The sequence below is a fragment of the Penicillium argentinense genome, assembly GCF_028826775.1.
Source record: "Penicillium argentinense strain IBT 30761 chromosome Unknown utg000009l_segment0_segment0, whole genome shotgun sequence".
Classification (NCBI taxonomy): Eukaryota; Fungi; Ascomycota; class Eurotiomycetes; order Eurotiales; family Aspergillaceae; genus Penicillium; species Penicillium argentinense.
In genome coordinates, this window is record NW_026622668.1 from 3105481 (window position 1) to 3130143 (window position 24663).

Sequence of the window (24663 nt, forward strand, 5' to 3'; positions counted from 1 at the left end):
TCGCAGCTTTATTATGGATATTTCAAAGTATTTTTCACTAGGTATCGCGCAAAATCAAATCTTCGAGCTCTGAGCAAGCTGCTTCTCTTGTGCCTGATAAATCTTGACCAATTGACGCACAGACAAATCGAGCAGGACATCCTCGGATCCACCAGGGATACGAGCACCAGGAACGTCACGGAGGATTGCTTAATGCACGAGAGGAAATTAGCCTGAGTCAATCAATTGCAAGTTTGGGAAGAACATACCTTCAACAAGCTCACCCTGGCCAGTCTGGGTGAAACCATTACCGCCAAAGAGGAGGACTGCGCACTGGGCGCACTCATTCAGAACCATAGCCGACTTTGCCTTAGCCAGAGCCGTTAGTCCACCAAGTTGGCGATCACCTTCCTCCTTGCTCATGTGGGTCAATTGGTAGAGGATCTGTTCAACCCACGCCCACATCGTCTCGAGTTCGGCACCAGCCTTCGCAAGACGATGACGAACAACGGGCTGATCCATAAGCGTCTTTCCGAAAGCCTCGCGCTTCATACAGTAGGAGAATGCAGCGGATAGAGCCACGCGAGCTTGGCGAGTGACGCCAACGGAGATGACGAGTCGTTCATGGTTGAAGTTGGTCATGATGATACGCATACCATCGCCTTCCCGACCAACAAGGTTGGAAACAGGGACCTTGACATCGTCAAGCTCAATGTAGGTGGTTCCACCGGTCTTCTGACCAGCAACCTGGAGTCGGCGCATCGAGACACCGGGCTGGTTCTTCAGGGGCACAACGACGACAGAAAGGCCCTTGGCGCCAGGGCCGCCAGTGCGTACAGCCATGGTCGCATAGTCGGACCAGATACCGTTAGTGATCCTGAAAATAGTTAGTAATTATGTCACTCGGGAGACATGAAAAAGAAGGCCGCACCATTTCTTAGATCCGCTAATGATGTAGTGCTTGCCATCGGCGCTCTTGGTGGCCGTTGTCACGATGTTTGCAACATCACTGCCAGCCTCGGGCTCGGTGATGGCAATGCAGGCACGCTTCTTGCCGGTAAGAAGATCTGGAAGGAAGCGTTCCTGCAAATCCTTGCCACCGAACTTGACAATAGGAGGAATGCCAAAGGCAAAGCCGGCGTTGAGCGATCCACCAGGGCCGCTCAGACCGGACCGCGCCAGCTATCATTAAAGTCAGCTTTATGTTGTACGCCAGATCGCGAAGATTCCTCACCTCGTCGCAATATATTCCGGTGTAGATATAATCCCAATCTTCGACCTTGACACCCAGGATATCATGGATCCCTACGCGCTTGCACCATTCGACGGGTAGCGGCGCGGGCATATTGGGCAGAAGCATGTTGTGCTTGCAAAACGTCTGGAAGACATGCTCGGGAACAGTTCCCGCCTTCTCCCATTCCATCGCATGTTGGATGAGGTTCTCCCAGGCAAATTTACGGCATGCTTGCTGGAAGCGCCTGTGGGCGGGTGTGATATACGGGGACGGAAGCCCGCGCAGGTATGGAGGTTCGGAGAAAGGAATAGGGTTGAGTGAGTTTTCGGCCATGGTGGTGGTTGTGAACTGTAGGATTGAAATTTCGACCCAGCCCCGAGGTAAATCTGGAGGTGGGATGGATTATGTACGCATGTTGGAGCTGGGGAAGCACAGCTGTACTCCGCATTACTTGACCGAGGCTCGGTGCTGCTTGGATTCTGCCGTGGCGTCCACACATGCGTGTGCAGCCTCAGGCAGACACATAAATGTGCCAAGCCCCGGGTTTGTGCACTGCTGAGTCATTTATACTGAAGGCGGTGGAACCAAGACCACGAGTGACTGCTCGGCCGATACCGGTGATTTTGAAGCACTCACTGTGATGCCTCAGGCCATAATAAGGCAACGATGTGGCTATCGATAAGAAATTGCGTGATTGCGTGATCCGGACTAACCCCGATGAGGCAAAATGACCTGGGGAATTTTCTATACGCGGCGGATTTCCAAGCAATTCCCCTCTTCTCTCCACAATATTCTCCTTGTATCCTGTAGGTGATTCAATTTCTTGTCTTTTCACCTTTGATATCGGTGCAGTGCGCGCGATATCTAGACAAGAACAACTATCGCCATGGGTGCTACGAATCCGGCCTTGTCAGCCCTCTCGGGCCCGACATATGTCACAGCGCAGACCCTGATTCAACAGGTCGCGTATCTCCTCAGTGATAAGATCTTCTCCTACTCGCCGGAGTCTTTCGATCTTGATGCTGCTCTCCGCGAATGGTCTGCGGCTCAAGAGACCAACGCCAATGGCGAGTCTCCTGTTGTCAAGACTATGGAAACCCGCCAGGGTGCCGGAAACATTGCCCTGGGTTACCTCTTCTCTCAGGACTTTGACCTGAAGAAGCGCCATGTTCCCCAGGGTATTGTTGCTTCTTCCGCCACCCTGCCTTACATGCGTTCGGCTCTGGAGCAACTCTCTCTGCTCTACTCCGTTGCGAGCCCCGTTGCCGCTCACGTTGCGGCCGTCGACTATGCCGGCGAGGAGGGCCTTGTCTCTGACTACGCCTCCGCCCTCTCTCTGGCCGAGGATCTTGGATTGGGTCTCGTCTCCAGCGGTTCGGCCCACGAGTCTCAGCACATGGCTCTTTTCACCACTTTGCTCGCCTCCATTCTGCCTTCCGTCCATATCTATGACGGCGTTCGCGTTGGCCACGAGACCACCCGTGTCATTGATGTGCTGGATAAGGATGGCCTGAACCGTACCTACGAGACTGTCCGTAAGACTCTCGAGGACTCTCGCAACCGCCACCTCGATGCCCAGGGCAAGGTGCTGGACCTGCTCAAGACCCTGAACGGCGAGCTTGGTACCGACTATGGTGCCTTTGAGTACCACGGCCATGCCGAGCCCACTTCCGTCCTGGTTGTATTTGGTACTGTTGAGGCTACTCTTGCCGCCCAGGTTGCACGCTCTCTTGCTAAGGACGGCGTTCACATTGGTGTTGTCAACGTCCGTGTCTACCGCCCCTTCGTCGAGGAGGAGTTCCTGCGCGTGCTTCCCAAGTCCGTTAAGACCGTCGGCGTTCTCGGCCAGGTTGCCAACGAACTGGCTGTTCAGGAGGAAGCTGTTCACTCTACTCTCTTTGAGGACGTGCTTGCTGCCATGACCTTCGCCACCGACCGTGAGCAGAGCACCTCTCTTGTTGATATTAAGTACCCTCGCTCTCAGCGCTGGGACCTCATCACCACTGCTGCTGCATATCAGCGCATCTTCGATAAGCCCATTCTGCCCATCAACAACGCCACCAACGAGGCTGCGCCTCTGCAACTGCTTGACCCTGCTACTGTTCAGGAATACACTTTCTGGGATGTCGACAACTCTGTTTCCGAGGATGCTTCCCGTGTTTTGAGTGAGGCCCTGGCCGTGGACTCTGCTAGCAATGTCACCACCAGCAAAGTTCACGACAACCTTGTACAGGGTGGCTCCATTCGTGTGGACATCCGCAAGAGCGCCAAGATCCTGGATGCTCCTTACTCTGTCACCGCTGCCGATGTGTCCTATGTCGGAAGCCTCGCCCTGCTCAAGGATGTTGATGTTCTTGCCTCCGTCAAGGACAACTCCAAGGTCATTGTCAGCGCCCCTGGCGTCAAGGATGAGGACCTGGAGAAGAAGCTCCCGGCCGGTTTCAGACAGGCCGTTGCCCAGCGCGGAATTTCTCTCTTCGTTGTTGACCCGACTGCCGTTGAGGACTCCTCTCTTGAGGCTCTGATTGTCCAGGCCTCATTTGTCCGCGTTGCTCTGCCCTCCCAGGAGAGTGTTGCTACCAAGAAGCTGTCGTCCATCTCTGGCAACAGCGAGGCTCTGGAGAACGTGTTCAAGGATCTTGAGAAGGTGCTCCGCCAGATCGAGGTTCCCGAGGCATGGAAGGAGCCCGAGGGTGCTAGCGAGGCTCCCCAACTTCCCAAGGACATCTCCGCCAACAGCTTCGTTTCCTTCGACAAGGAAGAGACCGAGACCCCGACCCTTCTCAAGGACTGGGAGACCGCCGCCCGTGGTCTTGCTTTCAAGGAGGCCTTTGGCACTCAGAACACCCTCCGGCCCGACCTGGCTACCAAGACTTTCACCGTCCACGTCAAGGAGAACCGCCGTCTCACTCCCGTCACCTATGACCGTAACATCTTCCACATCGAGTTCGATCTTGGTGACTCTGGCCTTAAGTACGACATCGGTGAGGCCTTGGGTATCCACGCCGAGAACGACCCCGTGGACATCATGAAGTTCATCGAGTTCTACGGTCTGGACCCCGATGCGATTGTCGAGGTTCCCAGCCGCGAGAGCCCTGCTGTTCTCGAGAACCGAACCGTCTACCAAGCTCTTATCCAGAACGTCGACATCTTCGGACGCCCGCCCAAGCGCTTCTACGAGGCTCTGGCTGAGTTTGCTACCGACGAGAAGGAGAAGACCGACCTCCGCACCCTGGGTGGCCCTGACGGTGCCGTTGAGTTCAAGCGTCGCTCCGAGGTTGACACCGTTACTTTCGCCGACATCCTGCTCGAGTACCCGTCTGCTCACCCTGACTTCCACGAGATCGTCCGTATTGTCGGACCTCTGAAGCGCCGTGAGTACTCTATCGCCTCATGCCAGAAGGTGACTCCCACCTCTGTCGCTCTCATGATTGTTGCCGTCAACTGGACCGACCCCAGCGGACGCGACCGCTTCGGTTTGGCCACTCGCTACCTGAGCCGCCTGCAACCCGGCTCCCCCATCACCGTGAGCGTCAAGTCCAGTGTGATGAAGCTACCACCTAAGTCCACCCAGCCTCTTATCATGGCTGGTCTTGGTACCGGTCTGGCTCCCTTCCGGGCTTTCGTGCAGCACCGTGCTCTCGAGAAGGCCCAGGGCAAGGAGATCGGTTCCGTTCTTCTGTACATGGGCTCTCGTCACCAGCGTGAGGAGTACTGCTACGGAGAGGAATGGGAGGCCTACCAGGAGGCTGGTGTCATCACCCTTCTTGGCGCCGCCTTCTCTCGTGATCAGCCCGAGAAGATCTACATCCAGGACCGCATGCGCCAGTCCCTCCCCGAGATCATCCAGGCCTATATTCGCGAGGAAGGTGCCTTCTACCTCTGCGGTCCTACCTGGCCCGTCCCCGACGTCACCGCCGTCCTGGAGGAAGCCATCGCCACCGAAGCCAAGAACAACGGCAAGAAGGTTGAGACTCGCAAGGAGATCGAGAAGCTCAAGGATGACGAGCGCTACGTGCTGGAGGTGTACTAGATGGATGTGGTCTGATACGATCTGAACGATTCGCATATATTTCGTTTTCTCGATTCTCCCGTTTTAGATTTCATTTTTGCCTAGCGCACATATGCAGAGACCGATTTTTAGCTATAGATCCCCAAAAAGCATATTTGGCAAATTCGCATTGAAATGAAATAAATACTGTCACAGTGAGTTCTGAAGTGATTTAAATAGATATCGAATCATCGATCGGCTAGCTTTCCCTCGGCTTGATGCAAATTTTCGACTAGATTCTAGAGGCTAACCCTGATGACAATCGAATCCTTGAGGTCAAATGTGGTTTACACACTGGGCGCAAGTCCGCCTTGGCCGACTATGAAACAAATTTTAAGATTGAGTCTTTAATACACGGACTGTCTGATCATTGGGACATGTGATCAAACATTGCACTATTCATAGGGAAAATTCACCCACTTACTACCTGTAGTAGGGTTAGATGCTGGTAGAATGTGTTGTCCTTGGTCAAAGTGGGCAGCAATAGCCAACGTAATCAACGGGCGAGCCGCCCACTTGACCTGCTACTAAAATTTTATGACAAGATTAAACCACCAAAACGCCGTTGAATTCTAAAAGCTATGTATTAGGGCAATATGCCATTATATGGCCAATCTTCTGGCAATTGTTACAGGTTGGTGGTGCGCGCTTGGCTGGCGGAGGTGGCAAATTAGATGATCTAACCGGTGCGGGCGGAGGCTGACCAACGTGTTTTAACTGGCTGCACTGGCTGCACTGATGGCTGAAGGCCCTCTCCAAAAGTAGCGCTCTGTTCACATCGAACCAGCCGATACGTTCATGCTCGTTTTTGACGTTTCTTCTCATGTGCGGCCCCTAGATCAGCATGTTCCTGTGCTAGTAATGTAGCAGTATACATTGATAGATAGCTATCCTTAATCATCTGATCTAGGGTGATCTTAGATGGTGTAGGAGGGATTTTGAGCCTTTTTTAGTAATGCCTTTGAGTGACGATGCGTGTCTTTGTAGTTGTACTACTGGTTTTGGTGTTTCTGGGCTATATAGGCTTGATCGGCTAGTAGGTCGTGTTAATGAGGGTGTAGGTGTTCGTAGAGAGATATTCAACTTAGAAAGCACATGCTTAGAGTCTAGCTGGGCCAGACATGCTGCTGCGAGTTGTTGAGTAGTCTCGGTTTTAAATGTATTATCCCCAATCTAGTTTATCAATGTGGTTAAATCCTTGGCATGCTTGATTTGAAATCAGACGGCCATATGAGCCTTTCATAACAGCAAAAATCTAACATCAAGAGGTTGAAGAAGATGAAATAAAGGCGCTGGTATGTAGAGTGGCGTAATTGAGTTTTCTACACTGATATGATCGAATTGAGGTGTAAGATGGCTTCCATGGCCATCAAGAATCAGAAGAAAATATTTTCCTATCATCCAAACTGAATTAGTGGGATGAATGATCCCTTCCCTCACCTTGAAACGCCGAGGCACCATCATGCTGGATAGATAGGTGCAAATATATATATATATATATAACAGACGCATGCTATCATGAAAAATGAGCATTTGCCCCAAACCCACGCCAGTCACCCTATGGCTCGTCAAGTGGAATTCCGGAATCGGTCACGAAGAGCTTTTATCCGTCAAAATGCAAAACTTTTCAGTGAACATTTCAGTGGTTTGCTCTACAGTGCAGCGCGTCAATATTTCAAGAATACATCTTTGATCCATGTATAACAGGCTGCTGACTGAGCCCCGGGCCGAATCTCTTGTAATGAAGTTCCTCCTGGAACCTGTGTCATCATGCGCCTACGTGATGTCAAGAAATTCGAAGACAAGAAGACAGGAAGGATAACTTTCGTGGATACGGTTCTGATCTAGCTTGTTACCAGTTTGTCTGAAATTGATGATACGACAAGCGACTATTATTGAGCTGTTCCAAAATTATGGCACGTCTGGCATTTGGGAAGCTCTTTTCGAAAGTATTTGCGCTTCTCTGCCCGAGAGATGGACGTTTGGACGTTTCAAGATGCGAAAAATAGTCACAGCACAAGGAACTTCACCCTTTATGAATATCACAGCGTGCTCAATATGGACTTGACAGTAGACCCCGGCGGCAATCTCCCCTTACCCATGTCCAGCATTATGCGCATTGTTTATGTCTTTCTCATGAGTTTTGAGGTCGACCTAAAGGCTTGCCGAAATCCGACTTTGGTTGAACGAGGAAATCTCAATCATGTCGTATGGAGTTTGAGTAAATCTAATAATGGGTACTTCATCTTCTATTCACATAACACGTTGCATTCATGCTCGTCCCAGCGGTCCAATCTTCGTCTTTCCATACGCGCCACTTTGGGCTTTCCGCAATTCCAAAGCCTTCCGGTACGGTGGAGCAGTGGGTGGCTGGACCGGAGCCAAACTAACATAGTCAGGCGGGAGCGTATAAGATGCATCCGAGTCCCAGGCCGAGAGGTCGCCACAAGCAATGAATGAGGGAATCCAGCGATTCTCCGCAGCAAACTTGTTGGTGAGCTTCTGTCCCGAGGGCTGATCTGTTGTTATAGATTCATATTGGAGATGGCGAGACTCTGTAGAGTGTGTTGAGGTATTGGTGGGAGTATTTGGCTCTGCCAAAACTGGCCGAGTTCGGGTATCTTCGTCCACTTCGTCTCGAACCTCGAGACCTACATTTCCATCGTCCGATACCGGCTTAGGTGTCGCAGCACCACCGAAGAGAGGGTTCTTCAGTGCGGCCATTCCGGCAAGACCTTCGTTGGTAGCAGGAGGAATGAATCCCTCGCAGACAATAAAAGCTTCCAAACTGCTTGCACGACTACTCCGAGGCTTGGAGACACTGACGCGCTGGAATACAGTTCGCAATTGCGCATAGAGAAGATCGACATCTCGGGCACGAAAAATTTTGGCAACAAATTTACCGCCAGGGCGAAGGACACCCATGGCCAGGTTGAGAGCTGCGTAAAGCAATTGAGACTGAATGTAGATGTCCAGGTCATGAAGACCTGTTACATCTGGCGCGCCGTCGGAGATCACGAGATCAACAGGGTGAGGTTGTCTGATAGCAGTCGGGGCATTTGATTGGGAGTCCGAAGCAGTCGAAGAAGATTCGTAGGCTTCGGGGTCTAGTGCGCGCAACAGAAGAGGAATCGTAGAGGGGTGGGTGATATCGGCTTTGAGAGTTGTGATGCCTTCGAGCGGTGCCATAGGTTGCAAGTCGATGGAGACAATTTTGACGTTCTTGCGTGGTTGGAGTTCTGCGTTTGGGTTGCTCTCTCCGAATCGAGGCTCATCGTCATTATCGTTTTTTTTCGTCGCATCAGCGTCTTCCTCAAGTGCTTGTATTTCACGGCGTTTCTTTTCAAGCCACGCCCTCCGTCCAAAGCTCTCGCCCTTAATCAGGACTCGGCTGAGCACCTGACTCCAGCTTCCCGGTGCTGCGCAAAGATCCACGACTCGCGTGACATTGTCTGGGTTCTCGTGCTCGAAGAGATCGAATTGTTCATCGATTTGGATCAATTTGAAGGCGGAACGGGCGCGCCAATTTTGTTCTTTTGCTAGACGATAGTATGCATCGCGCTTATCTTTGGAAGACTTTCCCATTTTCAGCGCAGGCCGTGAACCTGCAAAAAAAAGTCCAATTGACAATCTCTTTCTGCTCGTCAAGGTGGGATTTGCAATTTGGAGGCGGGGAGCCGTTGCGATAAGATTTCCCGGGCGGACTTTTTCTGCCGCTTTTTTTCTCTGCGCCGACCAGCTTTTTTTCCCTCCGCGTCTACTATCTTGCCCAGCTCAGAGCAGGTTTTCACAGGTCATCATGGGTCAAAAACGAGGACGCGATCCGAAGGGCCAGACTTTGCAACCCAAGAAGCGCAAGAAGGCTCGCAAGGCCGCCCCCGCTTCGGACGATGGTTCCTGGGATGGCGTTGCCGGCATCGATGACCTTAACTGGAAGGAAGTGGCTCTTCCCGATCGAATGGAGGATGCTGGTGGCTTTTTCGGCCTCGAAGAGATTGATGGAGTTGATGTGATCAAGACAGAGGGATCCGTAGGTGTCCAATTCAAGGTGAGCTACTACCAAAATTGTTTATTTTCTCAAACACACTTGCTCATTTAGGCCGCGCGTCGGATTTAGGCAAAGTCAGGAAAGCCAAAGAAGTCGATCTTGAAGCCACCATCATCTGATGATGATGGCGAGGAGTGGGGTGGTTTCAGCGACGGGGACTCTGAGAAGCTTGTCACTCCGGCCGCCGACGATATTGAAGAATCCAAGGACAAGAAATCAACGAATAAGAAGGATGGCACCAAGGACGGAAAGAAGAAGGAGCTAAAAGAATCGAACAAGAAGGAGAACAAGGTCAAGGATGCCAAGGTCAACAAGGCGAAGGAGTCCGAGACCAAGAAGACTACGTCTAAAGAGCCAAACCTGAAGACGAATCTTTCATTTGCGACACTTGATGATGCCGACGATGACGATGGAGTGGATGTTTCAGAATGGGATATTCTCGGTCTATCGCCCGAGCTTCTTACCGGTCTATCCAAGATGAACTTCGCTACTCCTACCACCGTTCAAAAGGCCTGTATTCCGGCAATCCTTGAGGGCCATGACGTTGTCGGGAAGGCATCAACTGGTTCCGGAAAGACACTGGCTTTTGGCATTCCTATCCTTGAGCATTACCTGGAGAAGCGAGGAAAGAAGGAAAAGGGCGACGAAAAGACCAAATCCAACCCAATTGCACTGATTCTGTCGCCCACTCGAGAGCTGGCCCACCAACTGGCCAAGCACATCGGAGATTTGACGACAAATTCGCCCGATACCGATGCACGCATTGCTCTGCTTACGGGTGGTCTTTCGATTCAGAAGCAACAGCGTCAACTCGCCAACGCCGATATAGTCGTCGGTACCCCTGGCCGAGTCTGGGAGATCCTCAGCACTGGTTCTGGATTGATTCGCAAGATGCAAAAAATCCAATTCTTGGTTGTCGATGAAGCTGATAGACTGCTCAGCGAGGGCCACTTCAAGGAGGTCGAGGAGATTATCGGAGCCTTGGAACGCCAGGAGCAAGGCGACTTCCCCGGTATGGTTGAAGAAGCCGAAAGTGAAGAGGAGCCTGCCTCCCAACAGACATTGGTTTTCTCGGCCACTTTCCACCGTGACCTGCAGCAGAAGTTGGCTGGAAAGGGCCGCTGGACTGGTGGCGATCTGATGGACAAGAAAGAATCGATGGAATATCTTCTCAAGAAGCTCAAGTTTCGCGAAGAGAAGCCCAAGTTTATCGATGTCAATCCCGTACAACAGATGGCGGAGGGTCTTAAGGAAGGAATTGTGGAATGCCCTGCCATGGAGAAAGTAAGAAATTCCAGAACACGACTTCCAGCATGGGTACTGACCACAACCCCAAAAGGATCTCTACCTCTACTCGCTTCTGCTCTACCACCCCAAGCATCGTACTCTTGTCTTCACCAACTCCATCTCCGCTGTTCGCCGCCTAACGCAATTGCTGCAAAACCTCCAGCTTCCTGCACTCGCTCTCCACTCTTCCATGGCACAAAAGGCCCGACTCCGTTCAGTGGAGCGCTTCTCTTCGCCGAAGTCAGATCCTAGCTCCATTCTTGTGGCTACCGATGTCGCGGCGCGTGGCCTCGATATCAAAGGTATTGATTGTGTCGTCCATTACCATGCCCCGCGTACTGCTGATACCTACGTCCACCGATCTGGACGTACCGCTCGTGCTGGTGCATCGGGTAAGAGCATCATTATCTGTGCTCCTGAAGAAGTTGTCAGTGTGGCCCGCCTGGCCGCCAAGGTGCATGCTCAAAGGTCCGGCAATACGCCCGTCAAGAAGCTTCCCTTGGAATCTCTCGAGATCGATCGCCGTGTCGTCTCTCGTGTTCGCCCCCGCATGAACATCGCTCAGAAGATCACCGACTCTACGATTGCGAAGGAGAAGATTTCTGCAGAGGACAACTGGCTTCGTGCTGCCGCAGACGATCTTGGTGTTGATTATGATTCCGACGAATTTGACGAGTCGAAGGGCAAGGGCCGTGGTCGCGGAGGTGGTCGTCATCAGCGTGACAAGCAGAATAGCAGCATCACCAAAGGTGAATTGGCCGGCCTTCGTGCTGAGCTGAAGCAACTCCTTTCTCAGCGTGTCAACATCGGTGTCAGCGAGCGCTACCTGACAGCCGGAAGAGTCGACATTGAGGCCCTCCTCCGTGGCGAGGGCAACAATGCGTTCCTGGGACACCTTGATCCTCTGAACTTCTAAGATCTTTCGCCAGGACTGACGCACTAGGACACGGTATTCACTGTCTGGTGTATCTTTATTTTATCCTCTTCCAAACTGGATATTCCAGAATCTGTACTTTCTTATAGTCACGTAGCCCGATACCAATAATGGACTTACATGATTAACTTAATCATCTATTACTAGAGTACTGCACTCAGCTGCTCATTGTGGTTCCGTTCTGAATCCAGATCAAAACAGGTCGTTGGTCTAAACCTGAAGGCCCATGACTGACATCAGAGAATATATCTTATCCGGCCTCGGCATGCCGAGATTTGATCTCCGATTCGGCTGCTATCCGAAATGCCGCCGAAAGTCGGCCCCTCGTGCCCCACCTGTTGGGTCCAACAAAAAAAAAATTCGAAGAACAAATAAAGAGACGGCTCCGATCAGGATTGCCGGATGACCTCATTAGCGTGCTTCTCTCGATAGTTCTCCGTTTGAAAGTCGTCTTTATTTTCCAAATCACCTCCTCTCGGCACTATCACGCTTGACTCGTTGCTCTATAAGGACCAGATATCTTAATATCGGCATATGTTGAGGCGGGAAATTCGATCTGCCGGCAAATTTACTCTGCACTAGCTTTCGGCAATTAAAACCTCGTGGCACCGCGCATCGTGCAGACCATCGCCGTCGATCTCTGGTGCTCGTTCAAATTTTGCACTTACGAATTATACATCGACAATGTATGGTCTCCAGCGAGCTACTAGACGGCTATTGCGCCAGTCTATGAGATCCAGCAGCAGAGCTACATTCGCACCTATTGGATCAATCGCCCAACTACACCAACAAGGACCCTCTCGCTCCGCCGTTGTCCACGAACAAGCTATCCCGCAAAGCCAGACAACAGTGGAAACGCCGTCATTTCTTTTACAGGCTCAACCTCAGCCAGACTCGGCCCACGCAAACAATGATATGATCAAACTCGATTCCATAATCTCGCAAATCCCACTCGTCCAAACTCTCCGCGCCTCCCACAACTCTTACAAAGAATCCCGTCCTCACCTCGCCATCTCTCCGGCAATCCGCCAGCACCACTTCGTTGGTGGAAGTCTTGCTGGGCCCGGAAAGCTAGCATTGACACCCTATATGTGGACATCTTCCCAGAAGGCCGAATCGAAAGGAAAAGCGAAAACTAGCAGTGTTGTTTCGGTTTTCCATATTGGTCGTGATCTATGCGGTCACCCAGGCTTCGTACATGGCGGTCTTCTGTCTGTCCTTTTTGATGAGGTCTTTGCTCGTTGTGTTTCCGCTGCATTCCCCAGTGGCCTTGGAATGACGGCTAATCTCAATGTGGATTTCCGGAAGCCCGCGCTGCCGGATCATATGTATGTTCTCCAGGCGGAGACTGTGAAGGTCGATGGACGGAAGGCTTGGGTCCAGGGTTGCATGACTTATTTCCCTGTTCATTTGCCCGTTCCACTTGATGCGAAGAAGGTTAGCCCCGATCAGAGTCTCCTGAGAGAGGATGCTGAAGGGGCGGTTATGGTTGCTGAGGCTAAGGCTTTGTTTGTTGAGCCTAAGTTCGCGGATGTAAGTATCTCTCCCCAGGTGAGGAAATCTGTTCGAGGATATCAGTTGCTAACGGTTCCCAGTCCATGGTTTCAGTTTATCGGACTTGATATTATGACTTATTGCCATTGCACAAACGATACCTATAGACAAAATAGACAAATAGACATCTAATCATAATGACTCGCTACGATTTCCTCATCACCTTGTCGTGTCAGCTCTGAGACATCTGACCCCACTAGCAACTACAAAATAGTCTGAACGAAACTGCGATAGAAGGGTAGCCATTGCTATCTAGGATTATCGAGAGAAAGAAGAGCCCCCACCTAACGCCCCATATCCCAGGTGAAAAAAAAGTACTAACGAGAGAATTAAAGGCGCAGCCCAGCCGAAAACTTGAAAATGGGGAGTTTCAGTGCAAAATTTGAGTCACGTCATTGAGTCATAAAAGGCGTTCCGCCAGCAGACGGAGTGAAATTGTTGGACCAGCCAGGCTTAAAGACATTTTTGTCATTTTGGGCCGTTTGTGCGTGAATCGACCATCTAGGACAGGTGGAATGCTCCCTGTCCTTCCTTGATAGCGACAGAAAGTCGGGCCTTGAGGAAGTCCAGGCTGCTGTAGTCCGGCAGCTTGAGATAGTTCACACAGGTCATGACGCTAGGAAGATAGTCGTCCGGAGTGTATGGAGGTTCACTGGGGCGGCACACCACCGTAAAGATGGGAGTGAGGCTCTTGAAACCTATAGCGATAGAGTTAGCTCTGGAACAAACACAGTTATAAAAAGGGTAAGAGAAATAGGCACTTACCACCAATGGGAAGCTTCGGGCTACCCGTAACAAACTGAAGGAAATCGCGACGTTGTTGTTTATCCAGCTCGCTCATGGTCTGGAGCAAGTTGCGCACGCTTCTGCTGTCCATGTTGAATCCGTGATCGGCCTTGATGGAGTCCATCAAAGTTTCGATGGTCCAGTCCTCCTCGGCCTGGCCAAACAGCATGACGAGCTCACTGGGAGTGAATGCCCGGAGAGAGGAGAACGGGAACACTTGCGAGAATCCAGTTCGGAAGGCATCCACTTGGCGGCGGACACCGACGCCCAGGGTCATGTCGATAACCCGTTCGATGTATTGATCGACGTTGTCGATGTTGAGGAAAATATCGGAGCCGTTTGGAACAAGCTCGATATGTGGGTATCCTGGCAAGGTGAAATCCAAGCTCAAGTCGTCCACGCGGACACCATCGACCTCAATGTTCTGGATTGCCTCGGCCTTCTGCTTGTCTGACAACGATTTGTTCTTGTTGATATTTTTCTTCGCCTTAACAAATTGTTTCAGCATGATCAAAGACTTGGCGAGATCCTCATCCACTGCTTTGACTGTACCCAGGGAAGGGGCAACAGAGGACAAGGTATCGGCAATGCGGAAAAAAGCCGGGTTGAAGGAGATGTCGATGATACGAGAATCAAGCATTGAACGCGCAACAAACTTTCCAAGAATTTTGAAAAGGTTCAACTGCTTTTTGCCAGATTCGTTCGAGGCCTGTTCATCACTCATGGGAGCTGGGAAAAGACCCCGCTTGCCGAAAGCATACTCGGGCGCAGCGGAGACATCATCTGTTTCCCTCCAGATCTTGTGCTTTTTCTTGGAGAATTCCTTGGAAACGGTGGAGTAGAACTCGAGAGTCGGTCCCAAACCAGTACCGACTTCCTCAAAGTACTCAACTTCGAGGACACTTGGCGAAGATCCGTATAGCTCCATGACCTTCATAGCCGAGTCCAGGATCCGAGCTCTCGAGATTCGCACTTTTTGTCGCTGTAGTCGACCTAGGAACGGACGGTCATCACGACGCATATCCCGACGACTGTCTTCGGTGCTTTGAGAGTTGTGCCACCTCATCATGGCGCGAGAATATCCGAATGCAGTCGACTGTAGGAAAAGATGTCTTGTCTCGAAGGGGAACAAGAATGAGAACAACCTTGCAAGATCTTCGCTCCAATTGGGAAGGCAGCTGCTGGCGACGATTAAAGGCTCTTCCAATTGGCGATTCACCTTAGCTGTGAGCTTAGTGTTGATGAACTGAGCCAATGGTTCGGGTGTTATGTTGACAGGATCCCTATTCTCTGTCAAAATATCATCGATCGTAGCATTCATCTCGTGCAGCACACGGAGTAGGCGAAGAATTGAGGCGGTTGTAGCATCTTTGCTGAGAGACGAAGGAATTTCAAGGCTATCGCCAGAGCAAGAATCCTCCTGTCCACTGTTGGCAAGAGTGGATGGCTCGGGCGGAGGGGGTCCAGGGACGCGGCGGAATGTGACCGTGTGAATGGCAGTCCAAACATTCTTGGCTTGGGTCTCTTCGATGTTGTCACGGTTGTGATGAACAGCGCGGTAAACTGTAGTATCACTGGAGACGGGCTTTCCGTCTACGGAGAACTCAATGTGCCAGTCTTGAGGGATAGATGCCATCGCCGCAGCGTACGATTGAAATGGACGTCCAGCAGTTGCCAGTGAAGGGTTGCGCAGTGGGTTGGATGACGCGGTGCTCGGTGTCGAAGACGAAGGCTTGGATGCTGGCGCCGATTGAGATGGGGTGCCAATCCGGGTTCCATCTTCCTTGCGGGCAGTGACTTTTCCAGACGATGCGACCTCCATGTTCACTGCGGTTGGGTCGTGAACCGGATCCTCCTCGAGATCGTCCTCGAGATCATCCACTATAGTGTTGAGTTCTTCATCTTCATCGCCGTCGTCGATATCTTCCTCTTCTTCGCTGAGTTGCCTCTCATCGGCACACTCGAGTGGCTCGTCATCATGGTCATCCTCCTCTTGCTGGAGATGAAGCCGGCGGTGATGACGGTGGCCAGAAGCTGTTCGACCCTGTTCCTCATCGGCAGATTGATTGGCCTGGCTTCGACCCCCGGTCCGGCCACCTGGGTTCCGGCCAGAAGACCCCAGTGACGAGTGAGAACCAGCGAGCTGGTCGCGAAGGCGAGCTGCCTCGGAAATTTGCGATAGGATTGAATCACGGGTTTGCCGCGACGAGCGAGGGCGCTCTGACATAGCAATTCTTGGCTGGAGGAAATCGTCTAGCGCCTTGAAAGTAGCGATGGCGTGGATGGCCACCATGATGTTGCGGTAAGGTCGAGGAACCTCAGTTCCATCTTCCGCGACCAGCTTTAGGCGTAGCTGTTTGCCCAGCATGTGTGTGGCATTGCTGCGAGTGTTTTCCAGAGAGTTGTGACTGACAGTAAGGACCTCGAAATGTTCAGTTCGGCTAAGCAAATCCTGCAACTTCCTAATCAAAACACTGAAAGGTGTAACAGCAGTGCTCTGACTTTGAGCCTTTTCGGAAATCGTAGCGCCCATAAAGGCCTGCAAAAAAGCGGACCGCGCAACGCGAATGTTGGGAGCTGCATAATTATCAGAAGCCAGGCCGGGAAGACACTGCGCCGAGGACTTCTTACCTTGAGAATCGCCGAGGACCTCGAGAAGGACCTCTATTATGCCAGAGTTAAGCAGCTCCGAGCTGGTGATACTCTCCAAAGCATCTCCATCGAAGTACGAGGCCAAACTCTTGAACAACGCGAGGCCGTCTTCGTCTTGGCTGGTGTAGCATTCACGGATTCTACCAGCCAGGTTTTGGAGCTCCGTAAGAATTCGAAGGGCCTCGATGCGCGCTGTCGCACCATGACCCGCTTCGTAGACCTTAAGAAAAGCCTGGGCATCGCGAATGACGAGATCGTTGAGGGCATTGTCCATCTTAGCCAGCGAATGGCGTCCAGACACAGAGGAATCCTCGGAGTCCGAATCGTCCTCGTTGTCTTCATCCTCGTCAAAATCATCGCCATCATCTTCGGAGTCCTCGTCGTTCTTGCTGCTACTAGCGTTACCAGCATCCACCATTTCGACATCATTCGAGTCGTTGGCTGATTTTTTCTTGGCTTCTTCGGCCTTTTCGCCGTCGGCAGAGAGAGGTGCTTCTGAAAGCTTGACAATCTCCGAGATAACTCCCTCGCGATGGAATTGGTGCTGGTAGACGTGCTCCAGTCGTTGGAATAGCAATTCGGAGCAACGGAGAGCAAGGGAAACAAGGGAGGCATGGTCCTTCTGGGAGAGGATAGATGCCAGGAACGAAGCATAGGGAACCGTGCGCAGCGCATCTTCGATGATGGCAGGCTCAAGGATATGCAGCATTTTCAGCTGGGCAATAAGAACCTTCTGACGGACATGGAGATTGACAGTGCTCGAGTAGGCATCGGTCAATGTTGGGAACAGAATGGTGGCGAACCGCTTAAGCTCTGGCTTGCTTTCCTCGAATAACGCAAGTCTCTCCTCACTGGTATCCTTGGATTTGGAAGATTTCAGGCCGATGGACATGTTGTTGTCAAAGTAGGAGCTGAGCACGCTGTCTGTTTTCGATGCCTCACGGCTGGGAACGCCTGGTAGAAGTTCGCAAATGACATTCAACGTCTCGAAGACCTGTTCGCGAGGTCTATGAATCAACGCCTGCATGACCAGAACGCTGTCCATCTTGACGGCGGTGCTATCAGTATCTTCGGGTGGCGAGACGCCCGTTAGAATCTGATAAAGGGTGTCCACCACATCCATCTTCAGCAACTCGATTGACAAACGCGGGCTAGCCTTTGCTGTGATGGCAAGTACGCGAAGGAATTGCGTGTGAATATGTGGGCCAATCAAATTGGTGGTGCCAGGAAGCAGTAGTCTTAGAACAGCCTTCAGCATAGGGGGTTCGATCAGCTCTTCCAAATTCTCGGACCGAAATTTGAAGCTCTCCACGATACGGGAAACACAAAGGCATCCTTGCTCAACGACTTTAGGATCATTGCTTGACAGCACGTTCAGTAGCGTAGGCATCACATCCCGCACTACGGGGAACGAGTCGTGTGGAAGATTGCGGCAGCAGTTAGCCGCAGTGGTCACGGCAGTTCGCTGGGTACTTGTTGGGAAGAACTCGAGATATGTCAAGCAAGCCGTCAGGCCGCCCTCCCGCACGATCGAAGCAGGGAAGTCGACTGAAATCTTGGCTAGGGTCTGCAAGAAAATTGGTTAGTATGATGTCTGAAATCTCATGAAGTTTGCGGGGTGTACTTACGCTGAGAGCCTGTTCAGCAAGATCGATAAACTGGATGTCCAAGAGCTTCTGGCACAGTATTGGCACGGCACCGCCATAGACCACGTTGGCCACTGAGCCACGAAGGGCTTCCATCAGGTTGGCAAGGCAGCGGCAAGCAAGCAGCATGATTTCAGGGTTTTCTTCACCAAACTGGTTCGGCTGCATCAAAGACACCAGTTCCTTGACGTAAGGGTCGGGAGAGAATTGGCCAGACAGGTTGTCCTCATTGGAGACAAGTAACAGATCCGACAGCTCCTGTAGGGCGATCAACTGAAGGGAAGGGTTTTCCTTCGATCTTAGGTTGCTGAGAATATCCCGTAGTCGTGAAGACATGCCGGACATCATGCCGCTCAGGGCACGAAGGGTACTCTGCAGGCCCATGGCACCTCGGCCTCCGAAAAGACTGCTATGGAACGGGTCCAGATCTTCATCGTCGAAAGCGGAGTGGTTTGTGCCATCATTGCTATCGCCGGTCGGGGATTCTGCTGTCTCGTGATTTTCTTCATGCTCTTCCAGATCCTCCTCCGCATCCCGCTCTGTGACATCAGGGTTTGTCTTGGCAGATCTTTTCTTCTGGTGTCGCCGTGGGGGTGGAGATTGTGTTGCCGCAAGCCGATCTGATGGTTGACCGGATTTAGTGGTTTGCTTTCCGTCAGGGGGTGGAAGGGCCATCTCGGTCGACGAGGACTCACCGTTTCGGCTAGATCTCCGCCGGGAAGGGGGCGGGGATGTGGTTGACTTCAATTCCTCAGACGGTCGAGAAGATGGTCTGTGGTGAAAAAAAAAAAAGGATCCGTTAGCAATCCGTTTGAAAGACACGTATGATTGTGGGTATGAACATACCCTGGTTGTGACATGGTTGGGCGACTTCGGGGAGTCCGGCGAGAACCTGCAGCAGAACCGGCGGACGAAGCTGTGCTTGGAGCTGTGGTTCGCTGTTTCTTCGATCGTCGAGGAGGCGAAGGAGCCGTTGGCTGACTCGGAGCGGCCGATGGCTGGTCTTGACGGGCGGAGGCCTTGCGTTTCCGGGTGGCCGAACCAGCGGCGGGAGTTGAAGTAGCACCGGCGTCAGCGGGGGGGAGGAGGGTCTGTAGCAAGTCTCGCGGAGGAGCGAGTGATTCTGCGGGACATGAGTATTTGTTTTGATAGTCACTTGGGTCTGTGTGTGTTTGGTTTTTTGCTTTTCCTCTCTGTGTCACTGAGACTTCACCAGAGAGCGAGGTGAATGATCGGGGTAGCAGCGGTTGGCTGAGAGGGAAGGGTGAGCTCTGATGCTTCGAGGATAACAGGCACCCCACGTTCCGCGGTGAACAACTGAGGGTTATGAAATGAAAAATGATTGTCCACGAGGTCCGCGAGGCGTTCACGTGAGGTAGTCTGCAGTCGAGAGCAAATGCAGAGCAGGAGGGCAGGGTATGGATATGGAAGCTCGGGCGAAGGAACGGGCGGGTAATACCTCAAAGCCGAAGAGGCGGCAGAAGCTCCAGCGGGGGAGACGGAATAATCCTCGAGGGGGTCCTGGCGACTAGTGGAGGGCCTTTGCCTGGCCATAAGTTACCGGATCGGAGAGATTCGATTAGGCTGTGGGGGAAACACCGTCACAACCCGCCATGCGCACACCAGGTCGAGAATGGAGACGTTGAACGGGGGAATGGAGCGAGCTGGAGGGGAAGGCTGGTGATAGGCGGTCGCAGAAAGGGGATCAGAACCGCAGAACTGAATTCGAAGGTTGCGTGAGAAGGAAGAAGAAGATCGTGGATGGAGGAAGATGGAGAAAGATGGAGGTGAGGAGAGAGGGTAGCTTGATGGATTCGGTGTTAGGCGGCGGAGGTGCAACATTCGAAACTGCCAGTGATGATATAAGACACCCTGCAGACTCCCACTGGTCCGCGCATTCGCATTTCGCCCGTTGGGCACGCACGATGAATTTTTTTCTTTTTACTCGAGCACGTTCGCTTCTCCTTTTCGATTTTCTTTTTCTTTTCTCTTTTTTTTTTGGAGTTGGCTGGCACCCACGGTCGTGGTGGAAAATGCCGGACGATGACCTAATGGCCACCGGACAAACCAGGCGTCTATTTTCAACACGCAGGGGACCTTGTGTGGGAACATCGAAATGACTTAATTCCGTTCGCCATTTTTAATATTAGGCCGTGGTGATACCATACCAACTTGGAAATATCCTCCAGACCCCGGACTACTAAATACTTGGCGGGGATTGTTTCCCGGCAGAGGCGAGGCCTATACTACTCTAACCAGAAATAGTATACCAGCACTATCGCTCTCCACTTGTCTCCCTCATTCCGGACCCCATCGTTGGCAGCCTCGATTGACTCACCGAGCTTCTTAATAATCACCGGTCACCGTCACGGGAGTATTTTTTTGAAGGAATTTGGTGCCTTTGGCTCGCATCTGCTGTATTTGGCTGTCTGTCTGCCTAGGGCGACTGTGAGCCGGCGTAGTCCCTTCCGCCTCCCCGTTTGCCCCCCGCTTCGGCGCGAGACTTTTCTCTTCCCCTCTCCACTTCCCCAACCCTGCCGATTCCCAACTCCTCCACTGTCCACGCCGACCATGACGACCGAAATGATTGGAGGCCAGAGTGACGATGTTCACCTGCCTCCCACCGACGTGCGTTCCGCCCCCATGAACGATTACGTCTTCCCCGAGCTTCGCCTCAAGCGCACGATGAACGATCCCGAGAAAACCCCGCTGCTGCTGGTCGCTTGCGGCTCGTTCTCCCCGATCACCTACCTTCACCTGCGCATGTTTGAGATGGCTGCAGACTACGTCAAGTTCAGCACCGAGTTCGAACTCCTTGGTGGCTACCTGTCGCCCGTGTCAGACGCCTATCGCAAGGCCGGTTTGGCCAGCGCGGATCATCGGTAAGAACCGCACCTCTCGGAATATACGGGAAATGAGCCATGGCGTCCCGGAACCCCCTTGCTTACAATTCGCGACAGGGTGGCGATGTGCCAACTGGCGGTTGACCAAACCTCGAATTGGTTGATGGTGGATACCTGGGAGCCCATGCAAAAGGAGTACCAGCCGACCGCCGTCGTGCTGGACCATTTCGACCACGAAATCAACATTGTCCGCGGGGGTGTCGATGTCGGAAATGGGACCCGCAAGCCCGTCCGCATCGCTCTGCTGGCCGGCGCTGATCTGATTCATACCATGTCCACACCCGGCGTTTGGAGTGAGAAGGATTTGGACCACATTCTTGGCAAATACGGCGTATGTGATCGTTCTCGGCCCGCGAGGTTCATCTATCACAACTTGCTAATTCTATTTCAGTCTTTCATCGTGGAGCGCAGCGGCACCGACATTGACGAGGCCCTGGCCAGTTTGATGCCCTGGAAGGACAACATCCATGTGATCCAGCAACTCATTCAGAACGACGTGAGCAGCACCAAGATTCGACTCTTCCTACGCCGCGAGATGAGTGTGCGCTACCTCATCCCTGTGCCGGTCATCCACTACATTGAGCAACATCATCTCTACGAGGATGACGGCACCACGAATGAGAAGGGCAAGGAGCGTCAACAGGACGGCAAGTCGGGGTGATCATATGCGAGCCACCCTATCTGACGAAAAATGAGCGAAACATGACTCTGATACGATACCCCCATTTTCGTCCTCCTCTTGCCGGCGGTCGTGAGATCGGACTCCGCAAAAATGGGTGTCCGATGGGCTGGCGACCCGCCATATCGGTTGGGGTTGCGCAGATGCCCGCTCGCTTGACCTGGGCTGGGTAGACAGTCAGGTTTTGGCGCTGTACGAGGACAAGACGATTAATGATTTCTGGTGTTCAAAGGCGTTTTCGACCTGGTCGGAATTTTATTCTTCATATTCTTCATAGCAGTCTTTGTACATAACGCTATTCTCTTTCCCTGGTCTGTACATATGACGCTCTAATAGACCTCTGCTTTGAGATTTGACCTGTAATCTTTTCTCTATAACAGGAAGATGACCTATCTAATAGTTCTATTCTGTAGCCGGCATTGTATAGAAAGTAGATACACAATCACCTACCTACTTGGTCCTCTACCCAGTCATCAATCCGTTCACGAGGTCTACCTCGGTAACTTTTCCATGTTACGAGAGAAAAAATTGAGGAGAGGCAGCTGATATAAGCTCCGAGCAGGAGTCAACTTAGCACTAAATCTGAGGCGGATACCTGAAAAGCCACAGAAGGGTTTATCGGTTGGTAGCAAACAGAGGTGGTGTGTGGAAGCGTCAATCTCCATAAAATACTAAGCACCTTGGGGTTGACTCACTCAGTTCTAGCAATTTCTCTGCAGCTGCCACTACGCAACTAGTACGCCTGTTCGGTAGTATCGTGGTATCTCCGAAGGCCGGAATTGAGTCAAGCGGCCCCGATGCACACCATTGCGGAAATAGATGACACCATTCGGCAATGACAGGTAGTTCTCAATTGAGCAGCAATAATACACTGTAGCACATAAAGGAGTATTGCACGGAATAACAAGCTTCAATTACACATTGCAATTGCATTCCACCTCAACCGCGTTGACCCCGCGAATCACAACGCGGCCGAGGCGATCGCTCGATGCACCTGTTATCTTCCGTTATCGACTGAGCTGATCTCTTCTCGGCCCTCCACATTTTCCCATCTGGCGCCTGGCGTCTTCCGGGCGCGAACTTACGGTCTTCCTCAGGGCGATTCTTCCTCCACATCGTTGCGATGGTCTACAAAGCCTTTGACACCTCTCCCTCCCTCGCCATGGCGTCCGACCCCGTCACCCTGCCACCATGGCCGCTCACTCCTCCCGACCCGTCCGAACCCCCACCAACGACAACAAAAGATGTTACCTCCGTCGTCACGGCAATCCATGTGATGTCGACCGAGCGAGCGGCGCTCGCACACCTCGAGCGCCTCTACCAGAACGATTCGCGAGCGCAGCAGGATCTCGCGCGCGCGGTGGACCTCATTACGCGGAGTGTGCGTGAGGCGGGCAAATTGGTCGTTTGCGGGGTGGGCAAGAGTGGGAAGATCGGACGCAAGATCGAAGCGACGATGAACAGTCTTGGTATATACAGTGCTTTCTTGCATCCGACGGAGGCGTTGCATGGGGACTTGGGATTGGTTCGTTTGGTAAGCATTACCTGCGTCTGCATATGCATTTGTCCTGCATGGACACATTTTCGACTAGCCTATCTCTACGCTTCTTTGCGAGGGCCAGCGAATCTTGCGCTGGATTTTAAACTGACTTGATCCCGTGCAGAACGATACGATTCTCCTCATTTCCTTCTCGGGTCGCTCCCCCGAGCTGCTTTCTTTGCTCCCGCATCTTCCCGCTACAGTCCCGGTCATCGCGTTGACTTCACATACGGACCCGTCAGCATGTCCATTACTTTCTCTGCATGGCCCGTCTGGCATGGGTGTTCTTCTGCCGGCACCAATTCATGAGAATGAAGAAGCGTCCCTTGGAGTCAGTGCCCCGACATCGTCTACGACCGTGGCTTTGTGTTTGGGAGATGCATTAGCCATTGCCGCAGCTCGGAAATTGCATACTGCTCCTGGACGAGGACCGGCAGAGGTCTTTCGTAGCTTCCATCCCGGTGGTGCTATCGGTGCTGCTGCTGCTGCTGCTGCTGCTTCTGCTGCTGGAAATACACCACTGACTACACCATCGAGTTGTGTTTCGACAATTACATTTGACTCGCCATCCTCGTCCATTTCTCTCCCGTGGGAGGATCTCAATGGCAATTCATCTATCCCTCCTTTCACTCTCCAGCCTCCACCTCAGCATCGCCGCATTCCGTCGGAGGTGCTTGTTTCCCTTGATCAGATTCCCACTGCATCGGCGTCTGCATCAAATTCACCTGCCGATGTCCGACTTCTTGATATCCTCCTCACAGCTATTCAGCATCCCGATGCCAAATCATGGGTCTTCCTGTCACCTTCTACGATTGTCCCACCACGACGCATTCGTGCCCTCCTGTCCCGCCAAAAAGATGTCGATCTACGCGTTTCCGATGCCGTGGCTAAAGATTCCGGGCGTCCTCTCGCCGTGCCCCGAGCCAACTGGTTCCTTGTCCCGGAATCAACCTCCCTTTCGGAGCTGCGGCATCTAGTGTCCACATCCCGAGTTGAAACAGATCCAATCTCAGTTATTGCGGTGATGAAAGATGTGACATGTCCGGCCAGTTGCATAGGGGTCATGGAGGCGGAGGATCTTTGGGAGCCATGAAGTCCCCATTCATCTTGAGCGTCTTTGTCTTCTTCTTGCCCATACCTTTTGTTTAAAATTGCACATACCATCCGCACTATCTCATGCGGTTGACGATGTTACGCCTGTCTTTACTTGCATTGGGTGAGATTGATATAGTATTATGATGATTCGCATTTATATGGCCCACGAAATTCATGAGGGCCTGCTTTTGAGCATTACAACATTATTCATCTGGTGAAGTATCTCACTCGAAGATTAAATTTTGATGGTAGTTGATACAGAAGCACTATGCGAA

At 52.1% G+C, this 24663-nt stretch overlaps 8 protein-coding genes across 8 annotated transcripts; 5 read left to right on the forward strand and 3 right to left on the reverse strand.

Annotated features, from left to right (window-relative positions):
- Window positions 1–54: 54 nt before the first annotated feature.
- N7532_008749 (acyl-CoA dehydrogenase family protein) lies at window positions 55–1546 on the reverse strand (the record flags this gene model as incomplete). Its single annotated transcript, XM_056621241.1, has 4 exons — window positions 55–188; window positions 249–856; window positions 911–1161; window positions 1214–1546. 4 exons carry the CDS (start codon window positions 1544–1546, stop codon window positions 55–57), a joined length of 1326 nt encoding a protein of 441 aa, XP_056472047.1.
- A 553-nt stretch (window positions 1547–2099) lies between these two features.
- Window positions 2100–5246, forward strand: N7532_008750 (sulfite reductase subunit alpha; the record flags this gene model as incomplete). Its single annotated transcript, XM_056621242.1, has 1 exon — window positions 2100–5246. One exon carries the CDS (start codon window positions 2100–2102, stop codon window positions 5244–5246), a length of 3147 nt encoding a protein of 1048 aa, XP_056472048.1.
- Window positions 5247–7535: 2289 nt separating this feature from the next.
- Window positions 7536–8849, reverse strand: N7532_008751 (tRNA methyltransferase TRM7; the record flags this gene model as incomplete). The annotated part of the gene is made up of 1 exon (XM_056621243.1): window positions 7536–8849. The coding sequence occupies one exon, from the start codon at window positions 8847–8849 to the stop codon at window positions 7536–7538; it is 1314 nt and encodes a 437-aa protein (XP_056472049.1).
- Window positions 8850–9063: 214 nt separating this feature from the next.
- On the forward strand, window positions 9064–11515 carry mak5 (ATP-dependent RNA helicase MAK5; the record flags this gene model as incomplete). The annotated part of the gene is made up of 3 exons (XM_056621244.1): window positions 9064–9312; window positions 9382–10596; window positions 10652–11515. 3 exons carry the CDS (start codon window positions 9064–9066, stop codon window positions 11513–11515), a joined length of 2328 nt encoding a protein of 775 aa, XP_056472050.1.
- Window positions 11516–12217: 702 nt separating this feature from the next.
- Window positions 12218–13155, forward strand: N7532_008753 (PaaI family thioesterase; the record flags this gene model as incomplete). Its single annotated transcript, XM_056621245.1, has 2 exons — window positions 12218–13066; window positions 13129–13155. 2 exons carry the CDS (start codon window positions 12218–12220, stop codon window positions 13153–13155), a joined length of 876 nt encoding a protein of 291 aa, XP_056472051.1.
- Window positions 13156–13588: 433 nt separating this feature from the next.
- On the reverse strand, window positions 13589–20013 carry N7532_008754 (HECT-type E3 ubiquitin transferase UFD4; the record flags this gene model as incomplete). The annotated part of the gene is made up of 6 exons (XM_056621246.1): window positions 13589–13785; window positions 13853–18092; window positions 18154–18943; window positions 19018–19326; window positions 19385–19717; window positions 19793–20013. 6 exons carry the CDS (start codon window positions 20011–20013, stop codon window positions 13589–13591), a joined length of 6090 nt encoding a protein of 2029 aa, XP_056472052.1.
- A 729-nt stretch (window positions 20014–20742) lies between these two features.
- N7532_008755 (nicotinamide/nicotinic acid mononucleotide adenylyltransferase) lies at window positions 20743–21735 on the forward strand (the record flags this gene model as incomplete). The annotated part of the gene is made up of 3 exons (XM_056621247.1): window positions 20743–21053; window positions 21132–21405; window positions 21466–21735. The coding sequence occupies 3 exons, from the start codon at window positions 20743–20745 to the stop codon at window positions 21733–21735; spliced, it is 855 nt and encodes a 284-aa protein (XP_056472053.1).
- A 1180-nt stretch (window positions 21736–22915) lies between these two features.
- N7532_008756 (SIS domain-containing protein) lies at window positions 22916–24386 on the forward strand (the record flags this gene model as incomplete). Its single annotated transcript, XM_056621248.1, has 2 exons — window positions 22916–23287; window positions 23418–24386. 2 exons carry the CDS (start codon window positions 22916–22918, stop codon window positions 24384–24386), a joined length of 1341 nt encoding a protein of 446 aa, XP_056472054.1.
- Window positions 24387–24663: the final 277 nt, after the last annotated feature.